Below are 22763 nucleotides of genomic sequence, written 5' to 3'. Positions count from 1 at the left end.
TTTGTTTTTTTGAATCCAACTGAACTTTAGAAATGCAACTAGACATAATTGTTACTTGGAAGTTACTGGTTTAACTATAACAGAACATATGGAATTTCTGTAAAACATATGCATCTTATACTCCTATGGAAAATGAACATACCCAATTTTAATAAATTAATAAATATCTTTGATAGGCTTTCATCCAAAGTATGAATACAGTACTATGAAAGTAATATTTTTGGCAATATTTCCACTTGGTGTGATAAGATTGTACACATATTTCCTTTCTTTTGAAATTTTAACCTTAGTTATATTTCTGCCATGCTTATTCTGTTCCCTTAAAATAATACCCAAATTGTATACATTATAGAACTACATGTATAGAATCACATGTATAAATATATAAGGTGGGATTATAGAGCAATACAACTTGTTTCTTTTATGACTAGAAAAGAAAGGGAAAATAGGGTTTTAAAATTTAAATAGTAACCAACTGAAGGTGAATAAACCAACTGAAGCTTATAAACCTCTCAGCACAGGGGCTCCTGGGTGGCTCAATCTGTTAAGCATCCAACTCTGGATTTCAGCTCAGGTCATGATCTCCCAGTTTGTGAGTTCGAGCCCTGCATCAGGCTCTGCACTGGCAGCATGGAGCCTGCTTGGGATTCTGTCTCCCTCTCTCCCTCAAAAGTAAATAAACTTTAAAAATTAAAAAAAAATAATAAAGCTCTCAGCACAAAGAAATGCCTGACTTTCTTTTTTCTTCAAAGTGCCCCCTAGGGTCTCTAGATAGCATCCCATTAAATACCACTGACCTTTGTCAAAATACAGGATCTTCAAGGGGTCCTCAAAATAATAAAGAGATGTACTCTCATTGCTGGTTGTCTAAAACACATATAGAACATGGTTCCATTCAGATTTAAAGTGAAGAAATGAAAATTTTTATATGTATCAAAAATAAATTTAAAAGGAGCAAGTTTTTTCTTTAAAATTTTCATGGAAATCCCAATGAATCTCATAAGGTGCAAAAGTACAAATAAGAATATATGTTGATATATGCTTTTTCCCCTGTCAGGTTGTTTTGCTTTGTTCCAAGAGGGGGAATCTCATGAAATTTTTGTTCCTAAGTGGAAAGCATTACTTAAAGGAACTTAAAACAAAAAGCATAGTAAATCAATAAGGGTTCCAAGATTTTCATGAAGTGGTTTGAAAAACAGACGCTCTGTGACATATATCAAAAGACTGCCAACAACACTGACCACACGCAAAGAAAGTAAAATAACAAATCTACAATAGGTACAAATTATATACATTTATTTTTTAATAATTTTAAATAACACTCTTGTATAAATTCTTTCATATATTCAAATCATACACAAATTTAGAAATGCATCATGAAGCCTAGTACAGCATCTGTAGGAGACACGCTTTTAGAATTTGTGTTAGAATTTTAGTGACATACATAGGAGTTTAATGTTTCAGGAACATCCCCTAATCGCCCGGGCTAAGATGTAACCTATGGCAGAGTGCAGGTGCCTAGCACTAAAACTCGGCTCTGTCAATCACTGGGCTTTGGGCTCAGTTGGCTCCGACACCCTGAGCCCCCGTGCTCGCCACTGTCACAACTCTTGCCTGGGTATCAGTAACAAGTAACTGGGGTTCCCAACTGCCTTTGAAAAAGCATCATTCGACCGCTGCCATTTTAACCATGCATAGCCTTCGGTCCATTTGACGTGATCTCGAGTCTCTGGATGAATAGGTGTGTTCTTCCTGCTTTTTCCCTCGGCATGGTTACTGGCTTGGGGTTAAAGAGGAAAACTGTGCTAACCTTCCATCACTCCCCTGCACACACCAAACTCATGTCAGTTCCCAAACCCCATGCCGTCAAGATCATAACGGACCAAAGCTCTTCATGGATGAGGCCAGAAATGCGTTCCTTGCTCTAACAGGTTAGGCGGGGTTGCTTTGTACTTCTCTGAACTTTTTATCAGAGAGCTTTCTTTCCTTGAGATGCATAGATTCAACTCCTACCCACGTACGTCAAAGCATAAGAAGCATAAGGGAATGTTCGTTACAAGTGGTGTTATGCTTACCCTAGGACCATGGTGAGTGATCGAATAACTCCGTCCCAACTGAGGCTCTTAGGAAGACATTCTATTGCTTTAGCTCTCTGCCTTCAAAACAGCGCGAGAAGGGCTAAATTTCCAGAAGGCACTCTCTGACCAAAATGAACTAGTGGGGTAGTGAGTATTGCTTCAATGATCCGTTTTCTGGGGAATGTTAGGGTGAGAGAGTACCCATATAATCTGACCTCTCCCCCCAAATCTCTCTCCTCCCACGTCACATCTGCTCTGTTCTCTCTTAAAATGCAGGTTATCCCTAAGAGTGGTAACCCAGTAAATCCAGAGGACCTTAGTATAAATAAGCGTTAGTTTTTATTACCGTTTTTCTCTGTAACTGGAGAAATTCCATTCATCAGAGACGTCTGGGAGCTAGCCAGTGCAGGGAGGGAGGGGAAAATAAGGGAGGGCAGACGTATTTAACAACACTACCTAGGGCTTCTGTCAGAAATACCTCAGGGCTGGAGCGCCTGGGTGGCTTAGTCGGTTAAGTGTCCGACTTTCGCTTAGGTCATGATCTCACGTTCGGGGGTCCGAGCCCCGCGTCGGGCTCTGTGCTGACTGCCAGCTCAGAGCCTGGAGCCTGCTTCGGTCTGTGACTCCCTCTCTCTCTGACCCTCCCCTGCTCACGCTGTCTCTCTCTCTCCCTCTCTCCTAGAAATAAATAAAACATTTAAAAAAAAAAAAAAAAGAAATACCTCAGGGCTTATGAAAATGAATGAATGGAGATAAAATGATCACTTAATAGCAGTATCTGTCATTTATCAGTTAGGTCCACACTAGTCTTAATAAAAAATAAACACATTTCTAACCCTTATTCAAAAGGTCTTCCGATATTATCTTTCTAGAAGACTGACGGGATCCTGGTGTGAAGCGCCATGGCTCAGGGAGACCCTGCCTTCAGAGGAACGAATATTTTGCAATTCATTCCATAGTAGTTTCCTAGTCTGATTTTGCTGGTAGATCCCTTCACGACTGATTTGTATTCTTGAGCAAAATTATTTCCACCAGCAAAAAGCAAGCGACACTAAAGAACATCATTTCAAACAAGTTTTAAGACCTCACTGTTGTTGTTTTTTGTTTTTTGTTTTTTTTTACATTGGGAAAAATTAAGAACCTGACCTAGGAACTGTTACTGATTACTCAGAGGTTAACGTTCCTTGTGATTCAATGCTTACAATGCCTTTTTAAGATATCCTGCAAGCAATCTCTTTATGGCCAGAATCTGGACTATTCCGCTTTGGCTCTTAGACCCCGACAAACACTCACAGTTACTTCTGTGTAACCAGTGCTTATCTCTCACCATGCTCAACTCCTCAGCTTGAGGGGTGGCAGTCAGGGAGAGAGGCCCCCTCCCTCGGAGCTGCGCAGTGCTCAGTCTGTACATGTGTAGGTGGAGGCTGCTGGGGAAAACATGTTTCCCACTCAGCTCGTCAGGATTAGTTCTCTTTAAGGAAGCACAAAAACCGGTAGTTTTGTTTTCTTGTCACCAATCCTGGCTTCAGACAGTAATCTTCCAGTGTCCTTCCCACAAAACCCTTTCCAGCTGTATGGCCCTGGACTGTCCCTTGTACTTACGAAGTTAGAAACATTCACAGACAAGACGCTCCCTCCCGACCTCTCTGTCCGTGGCTAGCAGTTTCTACACTGGCCTAGAGTTGGAAGAATATGTGCTTCAGAGTTAGGAGGCCTGATTCCAAGCCTAATAATGACATATTGTACAGCCTTGAATGAGACAGTTAACCTCATCTATAAAATGGGGACAATAATTACTTCCTTAGGCGGCTATGGTAAGGAACAGAGGACACGTGTGGAAATGTGCTTTGTGAACTGCAAAGGGCTCTAGAAATACCCATTGATGTTTTAAATATAATGTAACGTAATGTATCCTCTCCTCTCAAGAGCCATGGCCAAATACTCAGAGCACCTCAGGTTACAGAAATGGATCATCTGTGTGTCCATCATCCAGAACACCATGTGTAAATCCTGAGAAAGCCGAGGGGTCTCTTACAGAGGGATGAATAAATTCCAGGCTTTTCTCTAGGGAAGGCAGGCAAGGTTGTCAACTTGGATTTTCTAGGTCTAATCTAACAAATCTTTACTTCTTTTCTCACCACTTGACAGTTTGCTGTTCCTCCTAATAAATATCTATATTTGACTTCTGGCTGCTTTTCCTGGCTTGCTTAACCCACAGCCTGTCAATACCTTACAGTGCAACAGTAGGTGCCTCCAGCGAAACCCTGTGTCTAAAAGCCAGGACTGACTGTACCCAGCCAGCTACGGAACCACCCTCACACAGCAGAGCGAGAGCCCTGCAGGAAGATGGCAGATACCTCACGGGTGATAAGCTATGTTCAAATGTGGAAGGTATTTTTTTTTTGAGCGGGGAGGAAGAGTATAACAAATATTTCACATGCATGGAAAACAGGGGATCCCAAGTGACATGATGGCTTTTCTTTTGGAACTAAAATATTTCTAATGCCTTTGGAAGACTGTCTTTTCCATTTAAAAACATTTTTCTTGTGAGGATCTGTTCTACATTGATCTATGTAAAATATATAGACCGGCTAATATCTAATCATCTGAGTACTTTAGAGAGTACAGCCTGTGTCCCAGCTTAACAATCACGGACTTAAAAATCTATTGCTTGAATGTCTAGTAAGTCAAAGGACATGTAACTCTACTTTGAGACTGAGAAAGGGAAAGAAAGTTTGGAAACATTCAACCTCTTATAAATTTCAACAGTGTCCAAAGAGGGACTAAAAATGACTGACGTTCACCAGAGTCCCAGCTCCAGCAGTACTGCCACCTATGTTACACTATTTTAACCAATCCCCGTATGTTCTTTTTACAATGCCATTAACTGCTGTACAAATAGTTTCTAGATGATAAAATATGACACGATTTTTTTTTTTTTTACAAATAGATACAAATAACAATGTTGACCAGATATGCTACATTCACTATATACACCTTATTTCTCTGGAGGCAGGAACAGTCCTTATTTTCGGACAATTCATCATTTACACTGAGACCCTATGGAGAACCATCAGCTTCCTGCTCCCAGAGGTCACCTTCCTGTGTCTACCATTAGAAGTTTATCCTGTGCTTGGATCCTACCATTGAGCAAGAATTTGGGAAGGAAAAATCAAGACTTTCTAATGACCCTCTTGAGACTTTTCTGCTCCTATTCTGGAAACAATCGAGATTGTTTATTGGGATACAGCCCAGACAGTAAGCTTTCCTGCGGTGCTGTCTTTTAGCACAGTAAAAGGAATATCATCCCTGACCCTCCTTTTAAAAAAGGTGTTTCAGGAATGGAGATGAGGTCTTCCTGGAGTCCGTCCCCTCCACTTCCATCATCGTGTTTCCGCTGGTTTGGTGAGCACTGCCCCAGGAGTCTATTTGGGGGTCAAAGTAGATGTGGGCTGCATTGTGGGGTTCAGCCTTTCTATACTCCCCTGTCTCTGGGTACAAAAATATACTTTACTACAAGTCCTTATTGACAGTGACTGCTTCAGATCGTCACGGGGAAGCCATGAGTGATAGGCTAAGTGCATTACACATTGGTACCTGAAACTTTCAGGTGCATACACGCCTCTGCGTTCTCAGCAAACTGCTCAGGCCGCGTCTGGCCCGGTCGATGCTGCCTTAGGAAGCAATGTGGTCTAATGATCCCGGATGACAGTTCCGGCTCCTCAGGCTTTGTAGTTATGGATGGGCGTCGTCAGGGTCAGTTGCCCATTGGGAGCCACTTCGTTGCCATCATCTTCTAACAACCCTGACACATCTGCATTGGGAATGCTGTCGTGGTAGCTGCTGAAACTGATATTGTCTTCTTTCAGCTCGATGGTCCAAAAAGGGGCATTGAGCTTCCGGGTTTGGTACTCCCGGTGCATATAGACGGCCCCCACAAATCCCATGAGCAGCACCACCACGATGATGATCACTGTCAAAATGATGATGTTAAACTGGGTCCATGAAACATCAGCTAAAGCTGACGTGCTGTTCTCAGCAGAGCTTACGGAAAAGATAGTCTGCAGGGTTGTGGGGGTAAGTGTACTATTTATAACAGGGGTGGGCACTGATGTGGTCAAAGAGGCATTGGAAACCAAAATGGTAGAACCTTCAGGTGTTGGAACAATAACTTCTGAAAATAAAAACAGAGAATGAAATGTAAAAGACAAAATTATCTAGTTTTGAGAAACAATAAAAGAAATACACATGGGAGTGGAAGTTGATGTGGGATGTGGACATGATAGTCTGCTTTAAGATAATGCAAGTTAAAAATAATTTTTAAAGAAATATAGCGAAAAGAATCAAGGTCTAGAAAGCTAGATTATGACATCCGTGGCTGTTCTCCAAAATGTATCATAAGAAAATCTTGGGGAAAATCCTAATGTTGAAGTTTCCTATCCTTCCTGACTCTTGGGTAGATTCATACAAATTCCTGCAAAGGCAGTAAATATCTCAGTACTGAGTCCTAGATCACTGGCTAAAAGTGACAGGAATAAAAAGACAATCATTTGAACTAAAATAAGTTCAACATGCCTGGTGGCACTTCATAAGGGCGAGATTCTCCTCAAAGGAAGCAAAAACAGAGTAAGAAAAATTGTATCTCTGGTTACTTCTGAAAGACAAAATTTAAATGTCCAAAGTTGATGTCAGCCAAGAGAAAAAAACATACAAACAAAAAAAAAACACAAAAAAAGTCTTCTTTTAATTGTGTGTGTGGTAACTGTCCGGTCACGGAGACTGTGGCCATCTTAGAATTAGAGTGCTAATGCGGCACTCGGTGTGGCACAGGCTTTGGAATCAGGTAGAACTGTGTGGCTACAGATAAGTAAGTGAATCTTTTTAACACCGAGGCTCCTCGTCTGTAAAATGGGAATGATAATAGCTACTTTGCAGAGTTTCTGGGGAGCGTTACGTGAGCTAGTTACCACATGTAATGCTCCCAGGGCTTGGTGCATCATAGACAGCTGATAAAATGACTGTTACCATCATTATAATTCATCACCACAGCCAGACACAGGAATCTATCCCGAGACGAGACATGTTTTACTTTACCTAGTGGCTACAAAGAAAAACCACCACGGTGCTGCCAGCTAAGTGTGGACAAAGCGTGCCTGAGAACGGGAAGGAGACCCTAGTAACAGGATCTCCAGGCTAGCGACCGCGTTCAGCCTCTTAGCCCTGATCACAACACAATAAGGTTATTAAGAAAATGGCAGAGGTGACAACACTTGCCACGGACCAACTGTCCTTCGGTCCAGTATTCAGCATCTGCCAGATTATCAGAGACTGGTTTCTAGAAGGGTATGGTAAAATCACTCTGTGACCTAATAAAGCCTGAATATGCCTAACTCATCCTGAATTTCCAATCATTGATTTTTGTCTAAACCTTTACTGACCTTTCCTGCAGGAAACTTTTTTTTTTTTTTTTGCCATATGAACAACTTTTTTCTTTTAAAAATCAAAAGGAATATAATTACTATTTCCTCCATCACACCTGGGAAAACTCAGGCCCTAAATTAGGACAGATGCTATGGTGGACTCTCTGTTTCTCAGCTGGAACGTCTAACCAGATTACAGATCCCTGCTTCCAAAGACCTTTGATGGTCGCTGGAAGTGACGAGAATATAGAAGCAAAGGATAAAAGACATGAGAGGACTTTTAAATTATTAACATATAAATGAAAATAGATGAAGAGAAAATGTGGGAACCCTGCAATGACTTTGTCGCGAGGCTCCGATTTCTGGAGTTGGCTTTGGAGCATCAGGAGAGCAGCAGGAATAGAAGGAGATCCCTTCAGGCAAATACCTATGAAAATCTATTTCCAGAAAATTCCTCTCGTGTGACTGGAAGATTTTATAAAGCTAAAGATAGCTGTCCTGAAATTTTCACTGCTAGGCTTAGATATTATATTTACCACCTTAGGTGAAGTTTTACCTTTCTTGATGCAATTTCCCTCGAGGTCTTGGACATAGCCTTCCAGGCAGTTCTCACACCAAAACCCAGTGGTGTTATGTAGGCAGTTGATGCATTCACCACTCTCGGGCTTGCAAATCTTTGGAGTTTTGATTGGGTCCACGTGGCCATGACATTGGCACTTGGTACAGATGCTGTCGGAATTGTAATAGCCATTTTCACATGTGTTGCAATTCTGGCCCGTGTAACCGTCTTTGCACTGGACACACGTAGGCTCCAAGTCATCCAGTTCTGAGAGAGAGAGGACGTCAACATAATTTAGTACCGTCTTGAGCTACAATTATGAATGCAAAGCAACTCCTGGTCTGCAAAAAGGTTTATGAACCCTCCCTACTGTCTGCTCTCAAACTTAAAGAGACTAAAGATCTACACCTTATTTCTTAAGTCTTAATTGTCCAGCTTATTGTGAAAACAATGCAGCCCTCCAGAGATTCTATTCAGGTAGAGAACAAAAGAAAGATGCTTACATTAGGGATATGAGCCATTATAATAACTAGACACTCTCATAACTTCTGCATTCCTTCTTTAGTCACGACAGATGGAATAAAATATGATCTTAACAAAAACTTCATCTCTCCCTCAAGTCTCATTTCACATATGTATTTGGATTTGGTTGCAAATGCCTAGAAAGAAAAACCTTTGCTATTTTTAAAACTCCCTTTCCCCTACAGCACCCTACAGAACTTCACTCATCAGTGCGCTTTACATCAATTGATAACTGACTGGCTGATTTTTCCTCTCAAAATGAAGATTTAGAGAAAGGCCTTACTTATGATACAGCTGCCTGTAGATGTCACTGCTGAACAAGGACAGCGAAGACATTCTTTTGTGGCATCAGGACTCTGATAAAATCCTTCTTTGCATTCTTCACAGTGATCCCCTTTGCTATTTTCCTGGCAGTTTAGACAAGCACCTAAGAGAAGCAAATTATTTTAGGAAGTTAAAGATTCACTCTGAAAGCACAATAACTTTAAATAAATCATACCTGCAACCAAGAGACCTTAAGAGTTAACCAGGAGAAGTTAGCCAATAGGAATTAATAGAGTTCAGTTTCCATCCCATCTTATTTCTACACTCATTTCTACAGACTTCCAGGTCTGTAAATTCTGTGCCCCCTACTTGATTGTGAACTCTAGGGAAAGGCTGGGTACATGAGTAGCAATAAGTCTGTGTTGATTGCTGACAACATATAGAAAGCAGATGAACGATTTTTTCAGAAAAAAATAAAACAGCCTAAAAATCTATTCAAAAATGAATGACCTGTACAATTTTCATAGTTAGGATACTGTAATTAGATAAATGAACTAGAACTATATGTATGAACATGCATGAACTTCAGAAACAAGGTTGGTTGAAAAAAGCAAACTGCAGGGGTGCCTGGGTGGCCCAGTCGGTTAAGCATCCGACTTCAGCTCGGGTCATGATCTCATCACTCATGGGTTCTAGCCCCGCATTGGGCTATGTGCTGACAGCTCAGGGCCTGGAGCCTCTTTCAGATTGTGTGTCTCCCTCTCTCCCTGCCCCTCCCCAGCTCGTGCTCTGTCTCTCTCTGTCTCAAAAATAAATAAACATTTAAAAAAATATTTTTTAAAAAGAAAAAAGCAAGCTGCAGAATGATAGAGAACAGATGGAGAGTACTTACTTATCTTGTAAAATTAAAAAAAAACTGTACTAAGCAATACTAAGCAAATGAATACAGAATACAGTAAGCAAATGGATATATACATATAATGGGTAATAAAAATCAGGTGTGGACTGAGAGAGTACAGTTGAATTTTATGCTTTGCTTGTCCTTGGGGAGGGAAGGAGGAAAATGAGTCTAGGGGAAAAAAACACAGAGGACTCCCAACTTTATTTGAAATTTTCTATTTCAAATATACAACTGTATATATATTAAGCAAAATACCAAAAGGTTAATATTTATTAATTCTAGGTGTAGGTACATGGGTATTGTCATATTATTTTCCACACATTTTTATATTCTAAAAATTCAAGATCAAAGGAAAAACAATGAATTAGTAGGGACACCTGGCTGCCTCAGTTGGTAGAGCATGTGATTCTTGATCTCAGGGTTGTGAGTTTGAGCCCCATGTTGGGTGTAGGGATCACCATAAATATATACATACATACATACATACTTAAGAATTTTTTTTACTGTTTATTTATTTATGAGAGAGACAGGGCACAAGGCGGGAGGGGTAGAGAGAGAGAGGGAGACAGAATCCAAAGCAGGCTGCAGGCTCTGAGCTCTCAGCACAGAGCCTGATGTGGGGCTCAAACTCACAAACCACAAGATCATGACCTTAGCCAAAGTCAGACGCTTAACCAACAGAGCCACCCAGGTGCCCTATAAATAAATACTTTAAAAAATACACAATTCATTAGTAGAGAAAATGAAAAAGAAGGAGGAAAGCCAAGTTATGTGTTTTGTAGTACTGTTCCTTTGCTACCCTGTTAGTGAACATATTCTATAGGCACTGAAGGAGCATAATATCTGAAAACAGAAAATGGAAAAGTGTGGTGTTATTTACACCTCCTTTTTTTTAAGTTTGTTTATGTTTTATTTATTTATAGAGAGCATGAGAGAGCGGGGTAGGGGTAGAGAGAGAAAGAAAGAATCCCAAGCAGGCTCCGCATTGTCAGCACAGAGCCCAACACGGGGCTCCAACTCATGAACCAGGAGATCATGATGAAATCAAGAGTCAGATGCTTAACCAACTGAGCCACTCAGGCGCCCCCATGTCCCTTCTTCAGGAGGCTGGGGAGACGCACGGGGCCTCTCTGCTATTACAGGAGTGAGAACATGTGACAGAAACCTGGGAAGACAATGAAGTTTTACCTGATAAGCTAAACACAGTTAAGTGCTCAGGCTATCCATGAACAGTTACATTTGATTTCTTTTCCTTACAAGTGAAATATTTATGACAAAGGGGAGAGAGACTGAGGTTGTGAAATAAAATGATCTGACACTAGGGCAAGGTTTGGAAAACCAAAATAGTGACAATGTTATTAACCCACATGGCACATCTCGATTCTTAAGTGATTACAGCAGAATTCCCCCAAACTTCAATGACTGATGGGAAAAGATAGCTTCAATAATTTATTATCTTAACACTGAACTTTGAACTAAATCAAATGTGCACAGAAATGTCAGTTTTAATCATAGAATTTCTTTTAAGATTTTATTTGTAAGCAATCTACTTATTCAACATGGAGCTTGAACCCACAGCCCCAAGATCAAAAGTCACACGCTCTACTGACTGGGCCAGCCAGATGTCCCTAATCATATAATTTTTTAAGGCCTGTTAGTGTTAATGACACTTCTCACACATATAACAAAGGAGCAGTATATCCTCATACAGTGATAAACACTTTGGTACTGATTTCTTTCTAGACCTTATATCCTGATCCCTCATTAGCTATGTATCTTTGTGACAATTAAAAAAGCTGGAAAAAAATACATACCAAGAAACTGCAGATTTGGGCCCTACAAATAAGTTAATCTTAAATGTCAAAGTGTTCTGCAGGTTGGAGAAGTCAAACCTGCATCCTGTGTAAACTCTGGCCATCTGCTCTCCCCCTAATAAAAATGTGCATGGAAATAATTTTTAAGAAAGCAAGTTCTGATAAAGTCCTGAACTTTAAAAATACCTCAAAAAAGTTAATAATTCTGTAACAGAATATGGATGCTTGGGGCAAGATGTGTTTCGATAATATGCCATTTGCATGTGACTAATGGAGCAAGAAAAGGTCACAGTGTTATTCTTTTTTTTTTAATTTTTTAACATTTATTTATTTTTGAGAGACAGAGGGAGACAGAGTGCAAGTGGGGGAGGGACAGAGAGAGAGGGAGACACAGAATCAGAAGCAGGCTCCAGGCTCTGAGCTGTCAGCACAGAGCCCAACTTGGGGCTCAAACCCATGAACTGTGAGATCACACCCTGAGCCAGTCGGATGCTCAACTGACTGAGCTACCCAGGCGCCCCCACAGTGCTATTCTTATTTAAAAATGGCAAATATATATGCTGCTAATACTTTGCTTCTACAACGGTATTGGGCCAACATGCTTAGTGCTTTGGGGCCTTTTACCATTTTAGAGAGGATCTCAAGCCTTTGTGTTTATCACAATATAATTGCATTCTCTTAAGCCATTTATATTAGAATATAGATGTCTTTATAAAATTATAACAATTAAAACATTTTTAGAGAAGAATTTATTTCTATTTGTTTTATGCCATACCTGGCAATGAGAAGTCAGTGAGGAAAAAAATAACCCTATGTGGCAAATAAGGTTGTTGTCTCAAATGAAAAGATGAAAACAAGTATAATAACATGCCTCATTACACTGCTTCGAAAATAGCATGCACCTGGAACAGAGCTACAGAGAAAGAAAAGTAATAAATTACAGACAGACAGACAGACACAGACACAGCAGAATGCTATCAAGAGCTGTGAGGGCAAGGGCAATAGTCCTTTGGGTGTTTCTCTCCTCCGATTTTCACATGTCTCTGGTATATATGTATCCCTTTTATTTTTACTGTCTTGATGTTTTTCTTTTTTTAAAAAAAAAGTTTCTGTATTTGTCTTGAGAGAGAGAGCACACATGCGCACTAGTTGGGGAGCACTAGAGACAGGGAGAGAATCCAAGCAGTCTCGGCGCCGTCAGTGCAGAGCCCAATGCGGGACTCGATCTTATGAACCATGAGATCATGCCTGGGCTGAAATCAAGAGTCAATGCTTAACTGCCCGAGCCACCCAGGAGCCCCTTGTCCTTTTGTTTTTTTCTGATAACAAGATTAATACATTATAAACTGTATCACATGTATATTATAAAAATATTTCAAGAACTTAAGCAAGTTTAAAACATCCCATGAGAAACTTGGAAGACATTCTTTTGTAATAACCGTAAAGATCATAACCTTTCAAATCCATATCCAGGAGGAACAGATAGTATGAATTTGCTTTTCTAACAGCTTATAACTCCTCTCTGGGAGGCAACAGAACATAAGAAAACTGGCACAGTATTTAATGTCAGATCTGAATTCCATTCCCAGTTGAACCTCTTCCCAGTTGTGTCACCTTCAGTAAAGAGCTTCTCTGAACCTCACTTTTCTGTAAAATGGGATAATTCTTGGGCTAATGACTTCATGTAATGGGAATATTTCAAAGGGCAAAAAACTACTCCATAAGACAAATGCTTTTTCTTTATGCTTCAATTTCCTCATCTATTAATTAAGAAATCTGTACTAGATGAAATCTAAGTTCCCTTTAAAATCTAAAAGTTGAGGATCTTTCTTTTATGATAAATGATATATAAAAAAATAAGCTGAAGTTTAACTTCATTATACTCTGCCTGGAACCTCCCAAAATATAACAATTCTGCCTTGAAATTCACATTCTCTTTGCTGAAAGATGGCCAAAGGAGTGCATTATCGTGGAAGGAAGGGAGGGAGGGAGGGAGGGAGGGAGGGAGGGAGGGAGGGAGGTAGGAAGGAAGGAAGGAAGGAAGGAAGGAAGGAAGGAAGGAAGGAAGGAAGGAAAGTTTCCTGAAGATGATCTCATGCTCGCTGGCTAGCCAGCAAACAAATCTAGTAGGGTAACCAAGAAAACAACCAGTCAAAGAAAAGAATGTGGGGCTCCTTTTCAACCAAATTCAGTGACAATGCTTTGAAAACATAAATCACCACCTGTAAAAAGCCTTGTCCTTATTTATTTTGACATCTCATAGTTTATATATATATTTATATATAAAGTTTATATATATATATATAAAGTTTATATATATATATAAACCTGTCAGAAATACAGCCATGTGCTTCATTGTGAGCTGAAATGCCCGATCCTCTCTATAGACAGAAGGCCAACTTCCACCTGTCCAAAAGAAAGAAGGTCAAGCCTAAGTGAGCAAGGGAGACTGACAGAAGATAAGGCCAGAGAGAAAGGCAGAGGCCCAAAAATGTAAAGTCATGGTAACCCTAGAAAGAAGTTTGAATTTGATTCCAGGAGGGAAGCCATTCCAGGATTTAAGCAGAGGAATGGCATGATCTGGTCTCACATTTTAAAAAGGTCATTCTGGTTGTTATGTGGTTGGGGTGAGGATCTGGGGTGAGAGGGCAAGAGAGGAGGCAGAGAGATAAGATGAGATCAGAGGATGTCACAGTAGTTCAGAGAGGTGACAGGGGCTTGCACAAGGATGACAATAACCAAGGTCATAGACAGTGGTCAGATCCACGGTGTATTTTGAATGTTGGGCTGATAGAACTTGCTGATGGATTTGACATTTGCTTTAAGGAGAAGGCAGGAACCAAATATGACTCTCAAGCTTCTGGAGTGAGCAACCAGCTAATGGTGTCAGTCGCCAAAATGGAGAACACTAGGGTAAGGCATGCTTGGCTTCCAGGACAGAAGAAAGAGTTGTTTGGACATCTCAGGGTCCTGAGGCCAATTAAGGCTTTCAAATGAAGATGTCAAGGGCGCTGTTGGATCTGTGAGTGTGAACGTGAAGGGGGAAATGTAAATCTGGTAGTCAGCGGGGATGTAGATGGCATTTAAATTAAATATAGGGGACTGAACGAGACCAGTTACAGAGACTGAACGAGACCAGTTACAGAGAGTACAAATGGAGGAGACAAACGCATCAAGGATTAAGCCCTAAGGCACTCCAGTGCTTTCCTTGAACAGAGGAGGATCCAGCAGAGCTGACTGAGAAGGAAAAAGCAAAGTAGGAAAGTGTGATATCCTAAAGGGAGGACAATTATCAAGGAGTGATGGAGTGCTCAACTCAGGCTGAGGTCAAATAGTTCACCATGGGACACTATGAGTCCATGAAAGTACCTTGAATTCTTAAAAGGTGCACTATTGGAATATAAAGTGCTAGTTTAAAAAATAATAGTCCTTCACTTCCATTTTAATGTAAAGATATGCTCAATAAAGAAAATCCAGAAAATACAGGAGAGTACAAAGAAGAAAAAAATCATAAGAAATCTGTCATTAGGATTTTGAATACTTTTGGGGCACCAGGGTGGCTCAGTTGGTTGAGCGTCTGACTTCAACTCAGGTCATAATCTCATGGTCCGTGGGTTTGAGCCCCGCGTCAGTCAGGTTCTGTGCCAACAGCTCAGAGCCTGGAGCCTGCTTTGGATCCTGTGTCTCCTCAATCTCTGCCCCTCCCCAGCTCATGCTCTGTTTCTCTGTCTCTTTCTCTCAAAACTAAATAAACATTAAAGAAATTTTTTAAAAAAGATTTTGAATACTTTTCCTCAAAATCTTTTTTTATGTATAGAAGTTTAACTTTTGCTTTTTAAACAGTCTAAATATGTGGCCATGTCATTTCATGCTCTGCTCTTATCAGTCTCTCATGTTGTTATACACCATTCTTTTTTAAAAAAATTTTTTTAATGTTTATTTTTGAAAGAGAGACAGAGAGTGTGTGGGGGAAGGGCAGAGAGAGAAGGAGACACAGGATATGAAGCAGGCTCTAGGCTCTGAGCTGTCTAGGCTCAAACCCCCAAACCATGGGATCATGACCTGAGCTGAAGTCAGACACTTAACCGGCTGAGCCACCCAGGTGCCCCTGTACTATTCTTTAAAACATTTTAATGACAACTTCATAGTTGCCTTTTATTGATTGCTTACAATGGGCCAGGCACTGTATTAAAGCCTCTAGAAATATATTGCACCAAATCATCACAACAACCCATAGACCTTTACTGTTATTATCCTGCATTTCTAGGAGAAAAAACAGCTAAGTAATTTGGCCAAGGTAAAGTCAAGATTGCATTTGCTGTGCTCTTAACCATGTATTGCTCAGAAGACATAATTTGCTTCATCCCTTGTTGATAGAAATGAGGTTGTCTAATTCTTTAGAATTATAACTACCACTTTAGTAAGTATCTTTGAACACATTTTTTTTTTATTAATTTAGAATTATTTCTTCAGAATAGACTTCTGGAAACAGAATTACTGGATTAGGGAAGTATTTTTAAGACTCTGACACATTGTGAAACTGTTTTCCCAAATGTCTTTCCCCAATATATTTCATCACTAAAAGGTTACTTTAAAATCTGCTTCATCTAAAACACAAGGTGTAGAAAAAGACTGCGGAGGGGAAAAGTAAGGTCTGTGAAAACATAGTAAGTGGCCACCAGAGGGCAGCCATGTCACAGCTCTGTTGAACCAAAATATCCTTTGAGACAAAAGGAAAGACTAGGTTAAGCTTGCAGTTTTAAATCAAGTATTTGCATCACTTCACGTTGAATTCCACTTTTGTTATATTTATAGACAGAGAAGCCATTTATTTCTCTTATTACTAACTGATTTTAGAAATCGCAATCATGGAATGGATTTCTTTTGCCTTAAATTATCTTGAGCAAGGACAGGTTGGGATTTACTTGACATTAAAGACAGCTATCTCATCGCTGCAAGGAAAACCAGAAGTGAGACCAGCAGTGTAGATTGCTTTCTTACCATACAAGACCTGGGCATGCTCAGTAGCAGGAAGCATTCCTGTTGTTAACCGGAATTGAAATGTTTCTTTCCCCTGTGTGTTTTTCCATTCATTTGTTCATTTACCCAACAAACATTTACTGAGCACTTACTACATGCCAAGCTCCATGCTAGAGACTGTGTACAATGATGGACAGAACTAGTATTGCCCCTACCCTCATGGAACTTACAATGGAGTAAGTAAGCCATATATGACTCATAAACACAAATAAACAAATATTTATAGACTATGATGAGTACTGAGACAAAAAACACAAGTGCACAGTTGGAACTGTCATTCAGCCTGGAGTGTCAGGAACTGCTTTCTGATGTAGTAAACTTTGATGGAAGGCCTGAAGGAAAAATATGATTTAATGAGGCAAAGGGGCCTGCAGTGGGAGAAAGACCATTCTAAGCAGAGAAAAGTCACGTATGAAAACTTTGGGAAAAGGGAACATAGATTGTTTTAGGAATAGAAGCCAGTATGACTGGATCACAGACAGCAGAGAAAAAGAACAGCACAAGAGAGAACCGGTAAGTAGCCAGGGACCAGATCATGGAACAGGAAAAAAGTAACACTATTTCCTCTAAATGAGTTTGTTTCACCATGGACCAGAGGTCTACAATTAAGAATAAACTTTCAATACAGGTTTTTCCAGAGTACTTTCAGTTTCAAATAGTCTGATAGCCCACTTTCATAAAAGCACTTCTACTTGTCTGACTGGTCTGTCCTGATTTTTCTGTTGGGGAGAAAAAGGTTTCCGAGGAAGTATTTCTAATCCTCACATTTAGAAAAACTGACCATTGGAAGAGTTAATTGTCTTTAGAGGTTTTTTTTTTTTTCTTCCTTAAATAGTTTATTGTCAGGTTGGTTTCCATATAACACCCAGTGCTCATCCCCACAAGTGCTCTCCTCCATGCCCATCACCCCCCTCCCCCTCTCTCCCACCCCCATCAGCCCTCAGTTTGTTCTCAGCATTCGAGTCTTTAGAGTTTAATAGTTGGCCTCAGTGTGGTTTTCTTTGCTTTCTACCGCCTGGGGTTTGCTGCGATTTCTGAATCCTGGGCTGACGTCTTTTACCAGTTTGGAAAATTCTTGGCTATTATCTCTTTAAATTTTGCTTCTGCCCCAATCTCTCTCCTTTCTTTCTGAATCTCCAATTACATTTTTGCTAGTCTTTGTGGCTATGTCCCACAAGTCTTTCTGCTCTGTTCTTTCCATTGCATTTTTTTCTCTGTGCTTCAGTTGGATATTATTAACCGAGCGGTATTCAACTCTACAAACCTTGTCTTCACTGTGAATAATCTTTTGTTGAACCCATGCGATGAGTTATTCATTTCAGATGTTGTATTTTTCAGTTCTAGATTGACCTTTTAATTTTTTAAATAGATACCAATTCTCTTGAAATTTGCCTCATTTTACCTATTTTCTGGGTTTTCCTCTATTTTCTTAAGCAATAACTTTTGTTATTTTAAAGGCATTCTCTGCTAACTCTAACATCTGGACCATCTGTGGGTCTGCTTCCATTGTTTATTTTTTCTCTTTATTTTTGGTCACATTTTCCCTCCTCAGCATCGTCAAATAGCCTTGATTTTACACCGATACAGTGTATAGAAGAGCCACAGATGACTCCCATTTTCTGTTAGGCAGATATAATGAGGGAATCTCCTCGATCCAATTAGAAATTGAGACAGGTTGAAGATGGACTGCAGTCGTAGTGTAAGCCAGCTCACCTACGGTTCATCACTGTTTGGTCATGGCCTAAGGCTGTTGACGTAGAGCCTAGCAGGCCTGAAGCCCCTCACACCTGAGAGACCCACAACAGATTCAGTACCACTCGGGTCTCCCTCCACGCACTTCAGAATCCGGCAATGTCCTGAGAGAGAGAGATGTTTGTATCTGGTAGCAGGGCCTCTTTTCCTAAAGGGATTTTGTCTCCATAGCACCATAAGACTGAGAGACTTCTTCATACCCTTTGGGTCAGCCTCTCGTCTCCTGAACAACCAGCAAATGTCCTGTGAGAAAACTGGCCTAGTCTTTATGGCTCCTCTAGTTTCCCATCCATCATATGAGTCGCAAACAACTGCCAAAAACTCTTCTTGCGCCTCTTTCCTCAAGAATTCCTCCTCCTTAGCCTACGACCAGAATCAGCAAATGTCCCCTGGGAATAAAATGGCTGATGATCATCCGCTTACTTAGGAAGAGTTCTACCCTTTCTGGACTTGTAGTTCATATAGTCTTCTTTGCTTCCCAACCAATATGATTTGTGAAATTTATGAAGAGAACAATGGACCAATTACATAACCAAGTTAAGGAAAGTGTGTACCTGTGAGGGCATCACAACTGGCAGACCGATTATTACATCGGCAGGGCAAGCAGCCACTCTTACTAAAGTCATAATATCCATCTTGGCATCGATCACATGTAGAGCCGGTGACGCCCACTTTGCACTGGCACCTCCCAGAACTGCAAGTAAAAGCAAAGACAATGAACAAAAGTAAATCAATTTGAAAGTTTTGTTGCCTAACATCCCAACACAGATGATCTTCATGTAGAAGTATTTCAACTAGATTCTAATTACTAGAATTATTGTATTTGTTTTTGTTTTAATTGGAAGTTGAGCAACTTCATGACTATATAAATTCAATTAGCATATTAACACTAATCATTTCTGACAATTTAATCCTCTGCACTTAGGCTAAAATAACGATAAAGGAGTCATGGGAACATACATCCCAAATGCTTATAAATCTTTGCTTAGTAAGCACTGGGGCGTAGAACAGTACCACTGCTACCTCTCATTCCTGGATCATTCTAAAGTCCCATTAGCATCTTCCCTTCCCAATATGGAGAAGAGAAGAAGCACCATTTGGTCTTCATCCAGCCTAGCTTCTGAATATGAAGACTAAGTTCTTAATGAATATGTCAGTCAGTATCCATTTAGATGCTAGAAATAATATAAGTTTCTACTTTAGGTTCAGGCTATCTTAAAATCATATTTCTGGTAACTAAATTGGAATCACAGTTAAGTAAATATGATGATAATGGAGACCTCCATTGCTTTCTGGATTAAATTCATATAAAAAATTCTAGATTGCCAACCCCCCAAAAAAGAAGAGTAGAATCTAAAGTAAGAAAAATAGGGGTGCCTGGCTGGCTCAACTGGTAGAGCATGTGACTCTTGATCTCAGGTTTATAGTTTGAGCCCCTCAAACTTGGGTATAGAAGTTACTTAAAAATAAGATCTTTGAAAATAAATAAGAAAAGTAAGAAAAATACCTTATTTCACAATGTGACTCTTCTTTACATTCTTATTCTGAACTTGAAATTTTTAGACTTTACCTGAGTATATTTTGGCACCAGTCACAATGGATGGGAGGCAATTTAAGATAAAACTGCTTTTCAATATAATATTTTTAGAGATTCAGCTCCTAACACTGAGCCCCCTGAGGGTTATTATTTTTAGTTCAAGAGCCCAGGCTAAAATTGTGAATACTTGCACAGCTCTTAGACATATCAGTTAAAGTAATCCCGTAATAAATCCCATATTCCCATTTCTATAATAAAACCAGAAGTTCCACATTTGAGAGTCCTGGAATTCTCAGCTGAACTTTGCAGAATGCAGGTAAAGCAACTTCCAACCATGTGAATTCTACTTGTAGTAGACAAACCTAAGGATTTTTTTTTTTTTTGAGATATGCCTCTCTCTTTCATCAGCATCCCCTGGGCTAAATAATGAAGCTTTCATCCTCCATCCCTAGAAAAACTCTCTTGAGCAGCTAGAGTCAAAGTTTACTTCTGTCTCCTACTTACAGTTCTCTGCACTGTCCCAGGCTATGCCAAAAAGGAGCAGAAAAGTAGAAAAACAGTTCTACATGGAACATTTTTAGGGCTTTACTCAAACAAAACCAGTCCAGAAGGGAAAGGAAGCCAGGCTTATGTAAATAATATATACTTTACATATTTTAAAGTCTTGTATCCTGAAAAGTCACCCATCAAACTCTGTATTCCTCTCTCAAAGCTGTCTAGTATTAGGTTATGCAATTGCTTGGCTAGCAAGTAATTTTACAGAAAATGTAAAATGGAGGCATCTGAAAGCAGGAGTCCTGCTGCTGAAGATGATGATAAAATAATGAGCATCGTTTGTTGATGGCAGATATCAGTAAACATATGTATGTTCTCTAATCCTCAAAATAACCCTACTAGGTGGAAGTCATAATCCTCATTTTATTACTGAGGGAAATCAGGAGAGGGGGGCAAAGTTATTGTCCACACCTATTAAGTCAGGCTGATTTGTACAAAGCCAGACTCTTCTTACTATACCATGCCACCTACCACTCCCTAAGCCTAAATCTAAATTTGTACAAGAAATTTGCCTGCCAAATAACTTGATACCTACTTGGGTATCAAGCTTCATTCTGTAGATTCCAAGCACCACAATTCATCATTTATGTAGGTTCTTACCCCAGTGAGCTGTTTCTGTCTTGCCCAGAATAAACTGTGGTCTTTTTTCTTACTGCCAGTAAATTTCAGGTCTTCCTTAACAAAAGCTAAGAGTTCTCACTGCTTGAAGAGAAATGGCAGCCTAACTAAGTCCAAGGTTCCCAGAGAGGCAAGCCCAAATATTTTTATGCTTAAAGCTTAAATGAAATGTATACTGATCATAGTGCAGAAGACAAGCCTTGATTTTAGACAAGCAAGAGAAATGTACATTACAGGGGCACTGGGTGGCTCAGTCAGTTAAGCATCCGACTTCAGCTCAGGTCATGATCTCATGGTCCGTGGGCTTGAGACCGGCATCAGGCTCTGTGCTGACAGCTCAGAGCCTGGAACCTACTTCAGATTCTGTGTCTCCCTCTCTCTCTTCTCTCCTGCTTGTGTTCTCTCTGTCTACCCAAAAATAAATAAACATTTTAAAAACAGAAAAAAAAGAAATGTACATTACCAAGCAATGTCTCTTAAGTAACTTCACAAAAAAAAGAAAACAAAAGAAAAAATCCCACACACATACGCTTAACAGTCTCACACAAGAATATCCCAAGGTACTTAAAGATCTATCAAAGTCAATCTGTAATCATCAAATATGAAGTGCAGGAATATCTTCTTACTCAACAAGAAGGAACTAGTCAATTTAAATCTCTCTCTACTGCAGAAAATTATGAAGGATATAATGTGCTTTTCAAAGAATCGCTAACAACAATTTATTAGCCAATTTCTAAGGCTTTTAGAATGTTAATCAAAATATGTTTGTTCCTCATTTCTCTACGTGCATTAGATTATTCAGTATATGGAAGAATAAACAGTTACTTTTAATGACAGTGTTTGCCAAACTCACCAACCTACAAGAAAATGATATTATCTTGGAATACCTAATCACTTTGTAATATCTCATAATCCTAACATAGCCAGTACTCTCAAAATAGTTGCTATTCCCATAAGTGGACTTTCCCATCATAATTCTGCTCTGCGCACTCAAAAGATCGATTTAAGCAGGTAGCTTTCTCCCTGGAGAATGTGCTCCTTAGTTGCTGATTAAAAACAAAAAATCCATGAGTGACTTTATGGATCCCGATAAAGTGGTTGCCTAGTATAGATACCATGCTTCACTTTTCCTGGGTAGATTTTAAAACAATGGGAAAGGAGATGTTTTTTCTCTCTCTCTTTTTAAATATAGAAGGGAGTGGGAAAGTTTGGTCATGAGATTACACTAGTAGTGCTTTCCATGTTACTCATGGCCCATCGCCAATTTCTGCATGTATAAGAATTAAATCACTCGGCAAATATAAAGCTCTCCCTGTGTGACTTCTTTTACAGAATAAAGCCTTTACAACACCCCCTTTCATGGTCTCCCTCTGTTAGAGACTGTTGAATGCTTTTTGAAGCAAAGGTCAATGATATAAATGCAATGAAATCAAAGACAGGGGGAAAAAAAAAGTCCTGTTAACAGACCACTTATGTGTATCCATAGATTTGAAATGAAAGGACCAAAGACTCATAGCTTCATATCTGGAAAATAAGGGCACAGAATTAGATTTTGAACAGAAGTCAGAAATCTACACTACTGAGATCAACTAACAAAGAATTTAAGATAGAATTTGTTCATCTGGCGTCTTTTACAACCATGAGTTAGTCACTAGTAGAGTACTAATACAGGATGGAGAATTATATCAGAAAGAAGAATATAG

The 22763-nt window shown here is 39.7% G+C and overlaps 1 protein-coding gene across 1 annotated transcript in view; it reads right to left on the bottom strand.

The window, feature by feature from the left end:
• Nucleotides 1-3267: 3267 nt before the first annotated feature.
• MEGF9 (multiple EGF like domains 9) overlaps nucleotides 3268-22763 on the bottom strand; it is an 83685-nt gene continuing 64189 nt past the window's right edge. The window contains exons 3-6 of the mRNA XM_039234652.1: nucleotides 18905-19044; nucleotides 8863-9006; nucleotides 8055-8324; nucleotides 3268-6252 (exon numbers count right to left, since the gene is read on the bottom strand). Of these exons, the coding sequence (XP_039090583.1) occupies nucleotides 5801-6252; nucleotides 8055-8324; nucleotides 8863-9006; nucleotides 18905-19044 (1006 nt within the window). The 3' untranslated portion in view covers nucleotides 3268-5800. The remainder of the gene's footprint in view (nucleotides 6253-8054; nucleotides 8325-8862; nucleotides 9007-18904; nucleotides 19045-22763) is intronic.

The sequence above is a fragment of the Hyaena hyaena genome, unplaced genomic scaffold (genome assembly GCF_003009895.1).
Source record: "Hyaena hyaena isolate Hyena2069 unplaced genomic scaffold, ASM300989v1 scaffold_90, whole genome shotgun sequence".
Taxonomy (NCBI): domain Eukaryota; kingdom Metazoa; phylum Chordata; class Mammalia; order Carnivora; family Hyaenidae; genus Hyaena; species Hyaena hyaena.
This window is presented reverse-complemented; position numbering and strand designations above follow the sequence as displayed.